This window comes from Monocercomonoides exilis (assembly GCF_001643675.1).
Source record: "Monocercomonoides exilis strain PA203 chromosome Unknown scaffold27-1312184, whole genome shotgun sequence".
In the NCBI taxonomy this organism is placed as follows: Eukaryota; Preaxostyla; order Oxymonadida; family Polymastigidae; genus Monocercomonoides; species Monocercomonoides exilis.
In genome coordinates this window covers 327,924-342,486 of record NW_027150572.1, presented here as the reverse complement: position 1 = coordinate 342,486, position 14,563 = coordinate 327,924, and the positions used below count along the sequence as shown (strand labels likewise).

The following is a 14,563-nucleotide window of genomic DNA, read 5'->3' as shown; positions in this document are numbered from 1 at the left end:
AGGGAGTTGGAAATTTCAGCACACAGAAAAGTGGGATTGGCTGAAGGACAAGACGATATATGTTTCGGTGAATGGAAATGATACATCTCCACTTTGTGGGACAAATACAACATTTCCGTGTAAAACAGTGAAGAAGGGATTTGAGATGTGTGAAATACAAATTAGTGTGTCAGTCACATTGATGGATGGAAATCATCAAAGCGAAGCAACAACAGTTGAGATTGGAGAAAAGAAGATTTCAGTCATTGGAACAGACATAGAGAAGAGTGTGATTGGAATTAAGCGCTTTTGCAATTATCATCAGCCGCAGGAAAATTATCTCAATCAAAATAAGAGCCTAAATAATCTCTTAATCAGAGCAAATTATCATTTTTTTACTTGGCATAAATTCTAATATTGCACCTTCAAATTTATAAATTCATTAAATTTAAATTATCTTTCATTTTCAAAAAATATGAACTTCAACAGTAACTTGAAAGTTAAAAATTGGTCACAGATCAAAATAAATTGTTCAGAAAAATCAAATTACCATGAGCTCTTTTTTTAGTTGGCAAAATGGCCAATCGCATATGTTTATCAATCAAAGAAAACCATTCTTAAGTTTTTTAATAATTCAAAAATATTTCAAATTTTTAGTAAAATGCAAAGCAATATAAGTTCCGTGTTTAAAATATTATTTTTTCACATAAAACAAAAAAATAAAGAATTATTAAAAGATCATAAATATTGACAGTTAATGAATAAGATTTAGTATTCTATCGTTTGCAGAATTAATACGTGCAATAAGTGCAAATACAACCATGTTAAGATGTAAAAAATAAATCATTGATATATGCTTTGCTGTAAGATCTGCTGTTGAAAGAAGAATCGGACGTAGCTGAATACTGCAAGTTTTTAAAATATTTGTTGAATTAACAGAAGAATAGATGACTGTTTTATCTGTTAAAGACTTTTGATGTTGCACGGAGAATGGAGAAAATTGGGGAATTGTCAACATTTTTTTTATTCTACGATGGATTATCGTTAATTGTTGAAATAGTTTGTGCTGCCTCATTTGATTCTTGAATTTTAACATTATTTTTTGAAGAAGTAAGTCTTCTTTGTATAACACTATTACTTCTTTTTGAAGTGCATGATTCATCTACACCAAAGAAAATAATCAAAATTGAAAATGAAACTTTGATCTATTCAATAATCTCATTCATTGATCGATTACTATAATAGAAATATTTCAATTTAAAAAAGGTGAAAAATGCCTTCTAAAAAAGAAGAGAAAAAAGAAAAGACCAAAAAGGGAGATTCTCCAAAGAAAGGAAAGAAAGGAGAAAAAGAAGAGAAGAAAGCAAAAGGAAAAAAAGGAACAAAAGAAAAAAGCTCAAAGAAGGTTGAAAAATCTTCAAAAAAAGAGAAAGAGACTACACATAAGACTGAAAGTTTGATGATATATTTACTTGTTTAAATTTTCAGATTAGAGTTATTAGAAGCGCAATCAAAGCAGTCAGCCAATAAGACTAATGAGTTATCTTCAAATTCATCTGTTAATTCACTTATATGTGAGCATTGCAAAGAAAAGCCAGCAACTGTGTATTGCATTCAATGTGACATGATGTTTTGCGAACAATGTAATTCTTCCGCACATTTCATACAGGCAACTTTACTGCATGAAAGGTATATAGTTGGTTGAAGTTTTAAATAATTTTTGAAAAAAATCTTTTTAAAAAAACAGAGTTAAACCGGAACAAAGCGTAATATATAGAACGCAATCAAACTGCTTGATACATCCAGGACAAAGAATTGAAGTATGACAAGTAAATTATGCAATTGTCTACCTTTTCATTGATAAATAAACAATAAATGTAGTTTTATTGTCAAACATGCGAAGAAGTATGTTGCGCTGTATGTTGTGGCGCAAAATCTGCAACACAGATGCAGCCTCCTCCTTACTCATCTGTAACTCAGAGCACTCAAATAACACCTCAGCAATCTGTGATTTCTTCCAACTCAACCTTACAGTTTCCATTATCTGCACCTCATGTAGGAGATGGTCACTTGTGCATCAGCATTACTGATGCATATCATCAAAGACACACTCAACTTTCATCTGTTGCAGCAACTTCACTCGCTGGATTAAGAGAGACATTGGGAGAAACAGAACGGAGACTGGAAGATAAACTAATTGATATTCATTCAACAAAGCAAAAAGTTGATGATGAAACACGCGCTTTCTTTGAAGGAATTCGTCAGCGGTTGAAAAATGCCACTGGAACAAAGCAGGCTGTTCTTCAGCATTCCATTCGAATGGCCAGAGTATGCCCTTTAGCAAGTTTTTGAATGATTATCTTCAACTTTTTTTTCATGTTTTAAATTTATGTATCAAATATGATATTGAACGTTACGTATTTTCAATTTCTTTATTCGACAATTAACTTAGGATGATCTTGCAATGATCGACAATTTGATGAGAGTGTTATCTACACAACCATCTTTTAGCACTTTATCCCAAAATTCATCTGCGATTACAGCACCTCAGACATCGTCAGTAGGTTCGCTTTCAACTGTTTCTGGATTATCTCAATCTATTGCTCCTCCATCGCTTTTGACAACTTCAACGAGCACAAAATCTTTTTTGTCTTCAATTTCACCATATGGAAGCATGATTGTCCCTTCTCCTGTTATTCAGGCGCCAACCACAAATCCAGTTGGTGCTGCTATAATTGATCAAATATTCTTTTTACGGTATGACACTCTATTTTGAAAATCAATTAACGTTGAATATAAAATAATATTTTTGTCATATTAAATTAATATGAACACATTCATTTCAGAAATTATCCTTCAACAAAGGCAACAGTGGAGCATCTTCTCCAACGGAAAGCAGCCATAGAAAGTGGGAATGCATTTGCCGAAGCAGATTCTATTGACGGCTCGGACATTCCTGATGAAATTAGAGGCATTCAAGATGCAATGGGTGCAACATATTCCTCCAGAAGAGAATCGGTTTTGGAGGAGCACATTCAACGAAGAAGAGATGAAAGGCGCAGAGAAAGCGAAGGGAGAAGCTCACCCAGCAGGGCTTCTTCAGCATTTCCAAAGTACGAACGCAGTTCACCATTTTCAACACCTGTTCCTTCTTCAAGTCAGTCCGTGCATTCTGCTATGCCTTTGCCAACTTCTTCAACCTCAACAAAAACAATTGCCGATCTCTCGCAACAGATAACCCAGTGGAAAGAAATTGCAGACCATCAACTTCTTCTTCTCTCCCAGCTAAGGATGCGTTGTGCTTATTGCGGAATTACCCTATCGCCTTCCACAGTCAATGAAGGATGCCCTGGTGGAGTGATGTGGAAGCCTGGTCACAATTCCAGAGGTACAGATGAAGGCAGTGAAAGTGGAACCGAAAGCCAAAGGAGCAGCTATGATGGCGATTCAGAAAGTGCATCTCGAAGTGAATGGGACAGCAACACTTCGCGCAATTCTGGATCTGTTGATAGTGCTTCGTATACCTCGACTGCAAGTGAGCAGGTCACTCCATTTCATGCGCATCACTCTAGGCAAATAAGTCGCACACCACACTCTCATCACCACCACCACCGTTCTTACACTCACTCATCCTCGCGATCGTCCAGATCTGAATCCTCCACACCATCCTCGCAGCGCCCGCATGTTCTGCCTCCATCGTCTCCGATGGAGTCTCCACAACGCTCGCCTTCTGCGTCTTACCATCACTCTAATTCATATTCCCGCTCATTGTCTCGCCCACGATCGTTTTCAGCAACAATTCATCATGATTCAACAAGAGGCGAAAACCGCTCCAATCGCCATTCTCGTTCTGTGTCTGTATCGGATGTTTCACCATCACGTGCTTCCACTTATTCCCGTCACAATTCTTATCAGGCTTCTGCAGATAAGACTTTTCGAAGTTCTGGTGATAATCCTGATGAAAAAGGTGAAAGGATTGAAAGCGGACCAAGAGATCATCACTTTTTTGTAACATATACCATGCCTGAAGAAGCTCCTTATAACTCAAAGCCATTAACTCCTGAACAACTGAGAAGAGCTTTGGGGGAATACTGAAGTTTGTGAGACTGTTTGAATGTTTTTTGTTTGCTTGTCTGCTTTTTGTTTCTAATGTTCTTAGATATTTGAAAACAAATGTATTAAAAAATTCAATGTATTTTGACAAATTCCATTTTCTTATTATTTCTATTAAGGCTGTGTGTACATTTCACATTTTTAGTAAAAAATTTTTTGCAAGTTTTCATAATTTGAATTAAGATTAAAATGAAGTTAAAAAAATGATATGAGCAAAGAAATTTAAATTATAACAAATTATAATAGGAAGGAAAAAACCGTACAAAATACGAAACTTGAACACATATGCACTGATAAATAAGATATCACCGTGTGCATCATTAATTTTCATTCAGAACTGTTCAAGTTATATTCCATTTAGAATATTTCTGTCTAATGACAATTGGGATAAAATATTTTGCTTTATGAATTTTGTTCCTCGTTATATAATGCAAAATTGTCAATTTTTAATAATATCTGAATTATATTTTGCATTATTTTGGATGACATATTACGTTATGATTTCAGAAAAAGTTTGGAACAAATTGTTGTTTTTTTCATAAATGAAAGAATTTTGCACCATTTTCTTTATTCAAGCCCTAAAAACTAAAATTAACCCAATGAAATAGCTTCATTTTAACATGAACCTACATTCCTTCACATCAATTTAACTTTTATTCTCTCTTTCCCTGATATTTTTTCATTATTAAGATCATAAAAATGAAATCCATGAAAAATACTCGCTTTGTTTCAATCAGGTTTGCTTTGAACATGTTAAGAAGTTCAATTTCAAATTATCATTTTATTTTGATGAAGATTTTCATAGAAAACGAAAATCATGAATTGTTTTTTCCACTTTTTGGGATAGCACCAATTATTTTTCTTTGATATTGAAGTTTTATGGGTGGACATAATATTTAACAACATTGAATGATACCTCATATTGATCGATTGAAAAATGAAGGAAAAGGTGATACAAAAATTGAATTTACGATTGAAGATTTGTCACAAATAATGGATGAATTTAGCAAAAGATGCGCTGAATGTGAATTGTTTGAAAATCTGGTCTTTTTCTTTGGAAGAAGTCAGGTTGGAAAAAGCACCTTGATAAATAGACTCAGAGGAATGGTAATGGAAGAAGATGACAAAGGAGATCTTGTTGCAAGAACAAGTTTGGAGAAAGCAGCCTCAATGGGAAAAGGAGTATGTTCTGAAACCAAGATTCCAAAAGCCTACAAACTTAATGGAAAACTTTCCTTGCTAGACACACGTGGGTTTTATGGAAAAGAATTAAACGTCATTGAAGATGTTGTCAGTTCGTTGATCTTGCAGTTTTATCAGAGATATGCAAAAAAGGTGATGGTTGTTTATCTCACAGAATTTGCCAATTACCAAAACTTGACAAATGCGCATAACGACATGGGAGTGTTAAACAAGAAATGCAGAAACAAGAACATGCCAGTTCTGTTTCTTGCCAATAAATGCAAAGAGAAAAGGATAATTATAATGAAAGATCGTTTGCAAGCGAAAAAGGAATCTGGTTCGTATGATGGAAGGGCAGATGCAGAAGAAATAATAAAAGAAGCCCAAGATCTTTTGAATGAGAATATTGAAAAACTCAAAAATGCCACAATAGAAAAAATTGCCGATCGGTTTTCTGAGGTTTCAACAAGTATGACACCTAAACAAATAATGGAAACACTTTTGGACAAAGCTCAAAATGCAACAGGAACGGAATTGGAAGAAGCAAGAATCGGTTTGAATGAAATGCAAATCATTTATCTGTGGGACAAGGCAATTGCTGAAGGCAGAATGCTTCATTATGATCCAACATTAGCTTGCTCCGTTGAACAACTTACTCAAAAGATTGAGGATTCGAATAATTATCGAGATCCTTGCGACGTGAATCTTGAATTTTTCTCGAAATATTATGACAGGTTTATCGATTCAATCACAACAATGGCGAATAAGTTTTATTGGCTGGCATTAGCAATGAGAGGAAGACAACGAATTCCAAACTATTTGAAAGATGTTGTAGATGCTTGCAAAGTACTTACGAATGAGAATAGCAAATTGTATTCGGATGTTTCCACACAAGTGCAACAAATTGATGAAGCTTTAGGGAAAATGAATTTCCAACCTATCAACATGTTAATGAGTATTGTTAAAAATGAAAGAAATGCTGCCAAAAGATGTGACGAAGAAATTCAAAGGTGTCAGAAAAATATAAATAAGCTTGACAAAGATGAACGAGTGAAATACGAAACTGTAAAGTTTGACGTGCACGAAAATTATTCTTCAAATGAATATATTATTCATAAACCAATCAATGTTCCGAATACAACTGTTAAGTTTACTTCTGGAAACAAACACACACGCGCAGAAAAGCTATGTATCGAAGGAGGAAAGCTGCAAGGAACATTCAGAGCGCCCAACACATTCAGGCATTTGGGAAATATAGTTTATGTTATGGCCGGATTGGGTGTACCCATGATGTTTGCAAATGAGACAAGTGAATGCAAAGGAAAAATTGAACTGTATGCGCCTATGCGTGATATTCCATCAAATTCTCAGAAGATTCTGGAATTTCAACTCATGAAAAATCAAATTGAAAAAGAAAAAAAGGAAATAGAAAAAAAAGCAGACTCACATTACGATGAACTATGTTGCAAATTGAGAGGAAACAAAAAAATGGATGATGAAAAACACAAAAAGGAGAAAGAAAAAGGTAAGAAGGAGAAAATGTGTGAAGAGTTGAAAAATATGGAAGAAATTTGGATAAGCAGATCATCAAAGTTAAATAAATGTTTCGAATTTTGCGAGGAATGCGAAAATGAATGGAATGAAAATTTGGATCTGATGATGAAGTTATACAACTTTGCGAGAATATTTGTTCCAGAGAAATACATCAATGAAGTGGAAAAAGAAACTGGAGAAGATACTTCACGATCCATTCCTCCTTTTTATTCTTCTTCTTCTTCTTCTTTCTGTTATGTTGCAGATGATTCTGCTTCTGCTTCTGCTTCTTCTCCTTCTTCTCCTACTCCTTCTTCTCCTTCTCCTTCTTCTCCTTCTCCTTCTCCTTCTTCTCTTCCTCCTCCTCCTCCTCCTCCTCCTCCTAAACCTTTTCTTCATCATCATCATCCTACTGTTCCTCCACTTCGTCTTCCTCCTCCTCTTCTTCTTCCTCCTTGCCTTCCTCCTAATCCTTCTCATTCAACTTCTTCTTCTACATCGCCATCATCATCCGTAACACCATGTACGCAATGTTCATTTGAGAGCAGACAATTTGAGGAACTATCTCAAAGATCTTTGAGCGAGCGAAAAGTTGAAAAGAAGCAATTTGATTTGTCTTATCTATTGCAGCCTAATGAAGATTTTAGGATTATTGCCAGGTTTGTGGATGCAATGAATAGAATTGGGCTTGCTCCAAAATATAAAGGTAAAATCAACCTGATGACTAATGAAAAGTATGATCTGGATCGCGTTTCAGATGCTGTTGAAGGTATATTACACATTTGGAATGAAGTATTCGAATGCAAAGGATATTTGCAAGAGTTTACAGAATTGTCATTAAATCCAGAAAAAGAAGAGTGATAATAACAAATTAAGAGCTATTCTTTTGATGAAGAAAGCAAAAAACAGATGTATTAATTTTGTTGCAATCTTATTTTTCTCAAAAAGGCATTTTTTTTTTTTTTTTTTTTTTTTTTTTTTTTTTTTTTTTTTTTTTTTCTTCAATTGATCATTTTCATGATTTACTCGCTTGCTGTTGTTCGAATCACTTATTTTATTTTTTTATATTGCTGTTTGAGGATTATCAATTTTTTTATTTTCAAAATGATGTTTGGCAATTATTGCTATGATGCAGTTTATTTTCACACCTAAGTTCAAATTGTGATCGAATTATCAAATTTTATTCTTTCGATGTTATTTTTTTTATGAATCCAAAATAATAACAACCCCATGAAAAATAGGAAAAAATATAATTGTTTTTTAATATGCAGAGAAAAAAAAATCTATTTAAAAAAATCGTATTTGTTTTATTATCAATATGATGCAAAATCTTATATTATGACGAAATTACTGTTCCTGCTCATGAAATTTCACTTGCGTGAATACTATTACATTTTCAAAAACTCATTTCCATTAAGAAAAAAACATGCGAGCTTCAAAAAAATCTGACAAAAATATAATTAAAAAAATTTGATGATATTTTTGCTGAATGAAGATATTTAAAAAAATTCATTAATATAAAAAATGTTGATGAAATTATTAACAATTAATATGGTTAAAACATCTGCGGAAATTTGGAAAACTGATCTTCACGTCAGTCAGTGGAGGAAGTTGCGTCACTGACGTGCAATTAATTCCACAGACAATCAATCCCATTATTTTCATTTTAGAAAATAATCATCGAATATGAAAGAAAAAATTATTAAATCAATATTAAAAAGAAATGCACTGCTTTTTCATTATGATCAATGAAACACAAATTTTTTATTCGCATAACTTTTTGTTTTCAAGTGTCAGTTATAATAACGGTCATTCTTTTTGAAAAGTCGCAAATGTTTTATTTTCAAAAAAAAATTTTTTTTTCATATTTTGCTCAATATTCTATTTTCACGAACCTATCTTAATTAAAATGTGTGAAATAGCATTGTCAAGAAATACATTCTATATGAGTGAAGTTTGGTGCATGTTAACAGAAATTTGAGCAAAATATGAAATTTTTTTATTTATTTGAAAGTTAAACATTTGCAACTTTTCAAAAAGAATGACACATAATTATAACAATGAATCATTTTTCGTTTTTTTTCAAAAAGACTCATAGAACGGAATGTGTTGCTGATGTTTTATATAAGTTATTTTATTGATCTGAAAAGAGAAAAAATTTGAGTTATAATTTCATAGTCATTTTTCTTGAACCGGAATTTCTGTTTGAATGATAGCCAGTTTAATCCATTTCCGTTCACAGTTGAGTGACAATCTCATATCCTGATAATTTTGTCATGAACAAATCTTTAACTTTAACTTTCAAATCAATTGTTTCGCTTTCTTTTTTCGGATAAAAATTTTTCTTTCTTTCGAAAAAGGATCCACCAAAAATAAATAATTGTGTAGACCTGTGCGACACGACATGCCATTTTTTGTTGCTGTCGGTCACTAAAAAAATAAATAAAAAAATAAAATAAAAATAAAAATAAAAAAGATTAATTCAAATTTTTTATAATAAAATTGCTTTTGTTGCATGAAATAATTTTATCAAGTTTATATTATAATTTTTTATATAATTTCAATCTTTTGATCATTCAATCCATTATAACATAAACAGATTCATTAAACATTATTTTCTTATAAAATGCGTTGTTAATCATATTTATCATTTTATGAATAGTTCTAATACTAACGTTGTTAAACACAATTTTTGATTCGATTTCTCTTCAATTCATTAAATCCAAACATGTTCAAATACAATATTTACGAAGATATTATATCGTTTCCTGAATGAAATCAATGAAGAAAATGCAAAAAAATATATGCCAAATGAAAATACAAAGGTTTGCATTCATTGTCGCTATTGAATTCTTGATTTTTGTATTTCTTTCTTTGTTTTTTTACTAGAATTGAATCTTGAGCTTGACCATTGCACTGAGGATGAGCAGAAGCAGAAGATCGAAGAAATGAATGAAATAATTGATGATGGAAAAGAAAATCTTGGACGGGTTATGTTGTCCTTGTTCACAAAAGAACTGTTCGATAAAATGGACAAAATGATTGAAGAAAAGAATCTTTCGATGGAAAATGCATTGTTGTTGCTGAAGCGCATTGGATATTTGAAAATCATGAGAGATGCGCGGAACATTAATTTTTAAATGTCATCGTTGTGCAAAACTTGAGAAGATGATTATTGAAGAAGATAAGAAAATAGAAGAGAAGAATGAAAAGCTTTGGGTTGATCTTTGTGAATGCTATCTTTTATTGAACAAGTGGATTTCTCAGGAATTTCTTTCAATTTGCGTGTCTTGCCATTTGTAAGTTGCACTGAATAAAGATGAAAGCGAAGAGGGACAAAAAGAAGTGGAAATCGTTTTGCTGGCTTTGAGTTGCGCTGGCATGATTTACGTTTGAGCACTTCAATTTCCTTTTTGATGTATTTTTTTCCACCCGATCTTTTTCTAATCTTTGTAAGTCGAAAAAGAATTGTATCTGAATGAAATCAAAGAAATCATCCTCCATCATCAGGAACATCGCAACATCACTCAACTTGCTAATTAGTCAGCTTGGCAGTTTTTTATCAGGAGATTATTCAATGACAGCAGCTTGGTGGGAGTGATTGTTGATGAGCTGCATTTTGTGCAGAAAGAAGTGAGAGAATTGGAAGAGCTGGAGAAGTGTGTGAATTGGAAGAGAAGGTTTGAGGGAAAAGGAGAAAAAGAATGGAAAGAAGAGAATGCAATATGGAGATGGTTGAGCGAAAGAAATTTTTTCTTATTTTGTAGAAAATTGATTGATGAAAAAATTACCAGGCTTATTGACAGCGTTGAAAGAGTATTCCGACAAGCAAAGGACAATCGCAAAGAAATAGGTGAGATAATTATTTATTTTTTTTGAAATAGCAGTATATTACAGAGCTTTGAAAATTGATGGCTTGTTGAAAAAGGGAACTATAAATGTCATTTTGTTGGAGATTCAGCAGCAAAAATTGAAATAAAGAATGATATCAGAATTCTTTCTTTTTTCGATGAACATATTAGGCAATAAAAAGAAAAAAAGAAAGAAGAAAAGGACAAAGTTGAAAGAAAGTCAACAAAAATTATAGATGTTTGAATGAATGGAAGAAGAAAAATTCGACCACTATTTCATAAGATGACAAGGAATATTTTTTTATCAAAGCTGTAAATATTTCGATAATTTATCATGAGATGTCTCTGAATATTTTGTGAATAATTAACAAATATATTTTTATTTTGTTTGTGACTCAAAAATTTCTTTCTTCATGTTCATTTCACAAAATTGAAAACATGCGCTTGAGGGTTTGAGAATGCTTTCTTATTTATTATTATTTCTCAAAAAAATGAAGTGAAACCTAATTTCATTTATTATAAAAAAAGTGCTTCGGATAACATTCCACAATTCTCTTTGCTTCTTCTGATAACTTCGAAAAGAAACATATTGATTCAATCTTCCGGTAAAAAAAAAACACGTTTCATTCATCATCTTTTTCTCATCATCTCAAGCTGCCTTTCATCTTCTTCGATTAATATTTCTTACTATTCTGCAGTTTTTTCTCTGTTCTTTTCAACTGTAATTTTTTCTTCAAGTGTTTCCCTCTATTTTCATAGAATCTTCGTATTTTCTCATTGAAATAGAATAAAGAGTGTTGAGAAAGAAATATTGTTTCGAAGATGATCCAAAACAGGATGAAAATATCGAAGCTGACATGAACCATGGAACGTGAGTGAAGAATTTTGATTAGTGGAATGAATGTTCTGTAAAATATATCAGTTTGTCAGTGATCGTTAAAAAAAAACTCAGCATGTTCCTGAAGAATAAAGAATGATCATTATTTCATTTATTTCATTGAATGACCCGCATTTTAATGACAGAAATTCAGCAATTGCTGTTCAAACGATATGATGAGCATGGCCAGCTTGTTGCATATGGACAAAAAGGAATTGTTCATTGGTTCAAGTAGCTGCACACACTTTTTTCTTCATCACTAGTTCAAAAGCTCCATAAAGTCATTCATATTGCTTGTCACTTCCATAAAAAAATTGTAATTTCATCCTTTATTTCGTAAAAGATCCGGAACGAACATTCAAAAACTTTGAAAGTTTTGTTTTAATAATAAAGTGAGAAATGCATTTTCAAGGGATGAAATTCACATCATATGAAGGAAAATGCAAAACAAATCAATCAAACAAAGAGTGATGAAATCATAAAAATAACAAATATGCACATCTTCAAACAATAATTAGTGAAAACAATCTTTCAGTAAATTATCTTCAGTTCTTTTTTGTTAACATATATTTGGTTCTTTCATTGAAAAAGAAGGACAACAAGATATCAAATAAAAAGTTATGGTTGCAATTGATGGAAAAATGAAATCTCAAACATTTCATTTGCTCAACAAATTATTTTGTTATTCTGTTTCTTTTTCAAATATGTTTATTTCATTGACTAAACAGAATGTCAGTGACAGAAGTGACATCCAGTGGCATATTAAATTCCATTTTTCACAGATCTTGTCAGCGAAAAATATATTTTGGAAAATTTGATTAATTGAATTTTCTAAAAAATTGGAAAAAATATTTTATATTTCTTTATCAAATATTTTTTATCATTTTTGACAAAGAATAAAAAAAATACTATTGATTTCTTCTCTTCTATTTCTGTTTTCTTTCTTTCTTTCTTTTTGTTGAAATAAATATTTCCTGCCATGTTCCAACAAAATTTTTAAATTTTGTAGAAACATGAAACATTCTATCAATAATTTGAAAAAAAAATTATGAGCACATTTTATTTTTCAATTCGTAAAAATACTCTAAAAAAATGAAATAAATAAAAAAATAATGGTTGCAATCAGTAAAAATTGTCCTGTCGGTCACCTGTGTCAGTTACTGACAAATTTTGCCACTTGTCGCACAGGTCTATAATTGTGAATTAGAAAAGAAATAAAAAAATTTTCCAATTGCAAGAAATGATCATAAATTTATTATCTGAACATTAAATGGATGTGACTGTTAATTTGAAGTGATCTCATATCTATTTCGTTGACAAATAAACATATGAAAAATTTGGGCAATATTGATGACTTCATGAATTATGTTCAACACAATATATTCAAATACATATTTCTATATTTATAATTTTTCATTATTGTTATAAATGAGAATGTAAGATTTATGGGGAAAAATATTTCGCTTCAGGCATTTTCATTGAAAAATTATGCACTTTTCATTGACTTATTTGAAATAAAAAGACACAAAAAAAAATATGTCCATTTTTTGACATTCGAAAAATGTTGGAAAACTTTATGTTTTGATTTCAATAATATTTGTTTACAGATATGAAAATCAAAATTATTTTGAAATCTGAGAAAGAAAAATAAGTGAATGAGTGAAAGCAATTTTTTTGTGTTTTGATCAAAAAAAGCTTGAATGTCCTTATTTTTCCCCTTATAATTACAGATATCGCATAAAATACCGGACATCGCACAAAATACCGGACAAGACCGATATCTCAATAACCGCAAGAGGAATAATTCTGACAATTTTCATCAAAATACATCTCATTAATACAAACTCAATTGATCCACGAGACTTTCAAACCAGCTTCATTTGTGCTCAGAAAAAATTATAATTAATAATCTCGGAGAAACTCAAAATTCTATTTCTCCGAAATTTTAATTATTATTTTTTTTCTGAGCACAAATGAAGCAATTTTGAAAGTCTCGTTTATCAAATGAGTTTGTATTAATGAGATGTATTTTGATGAAAATTGTCAGAATTATTCCTCTTGCGGTTATTGTGAAATCGATCTTGTCCGGTATTTTGTGCGATGTCCGGTATTTTATGCGATATCTGTATATGATTGAAGAAAAAGTTAGGAACAAATCATAATTTTTTTTTATAATTTCTTAAATTTTTTCACATTTGACAAAACACTATCAACAACATGAAATATGGTTTTGAATTGATCATTATTAAGAGTTGTCAATGAAAAAAATTTTCATAAGGGGGAAAATATAACACTTCAGTCATTTTCATGAAAAAAGTTAGTTCCTTCAGATGAGCTTTTTGAAAAAAAAAAAAAAAAAAAACATGTGAAGTCCATTTTTTGAAATTCATGTGAAGGAACAAAACATTATGTGATGATATAATAGTGTGTGCCAGTTTATGCACAAGTTTGGGCTTGACACTCAACTTTAAGTGATATATAAAAACATATGTGAATGTTTAAGTTAATTTATTATCTGAGTTTGTTCAACAAAGAAATGAATGAAATAATGTTTTATGTTTTTTTCAAAAAACAGCTTAAAAGTACGTGTATTCCCCCATATGTTCATTATCTGTCATTAATCTCTAACATTGGATTTTGTGAAACTTGTGATTTTGAAAGCATTTCATTTTTTTGTTTCCATGTCAATTTTATAATTGTGACAAAGAATCCACACTCTGATTATTTTTCTGATTTTGAAAACAAACACACATATAAAAAGAACAGCCTAAACTGTATAATTATTTGCCCAAAACTCAAAACTCACAAAAGTTTATTCTTCAGTTTTAAAGAAACTAAAAATAACATCAAACTATTTTTTTCTATTTCTTTTAAAAATAAAAAAATTTCATTCTGAGACGCTTTAATTAAATCTGATTTTCAAAAAAAATTTCACTAACTGATAAACAGTGACACAAAAAACAAATAACCCAATTTTCTTTTTTGGCAGAAAATTAAATTTTATTTCAAATGAAAATCACTTTGAGGA

General features: G+C 31.1%; 2 protein-coding genes across 2 annotated transcripts; both read left to right on the top strand.

The window, feature by feature from the left end:
- Nucleotides 1-1,603: 1,603 nt before the first annotated feature.
- On the top strand, nucleotides 1,604-4,296 carry MONOS_2890 (uncharacterized protein; the record flags this gene model as incomplete). Its single annotated transcript, XM_067872844.1, has 5 exons — nucleotides 1,604-1,668; nucleotides 1,727-1,799; nucleotides 1,861-2,307; nucleotides 2,432-2,736; nucleotides 2,826-4,296. 5 exons carry the CDS (start codon nucleotides 1,604-1,606, stop codon nucleotides 4,072-4,074), a joined length of 2,139 nt encoding a protein of 712 aa, XP_067725927.1. The 3' UTR covers nucleotides 4,075-4,296.
- A 683-nt stretch (nucleotides 4,297-4,979) lies between these two features.
- MONOS_2889 (uncharacterized protein) lies at nucleotides 4,980-7,746 on the top strand. The gene has a single exon (XM_067872842.1). It carries the CDS (start codon nucleotides 5,002-5,004, stop codon nucleotides 7,666-7,668), a length of 2,667 nt encoding a protein of 888 aa, XP_067725926.1. The 5' UTR covers nucleotides 4,980-5,001; the 3' UTR covers nucleotides 7,669-7,746.
- Nucleotides 7,747-14,563: the final 6,817 nt, after the last annotated feature.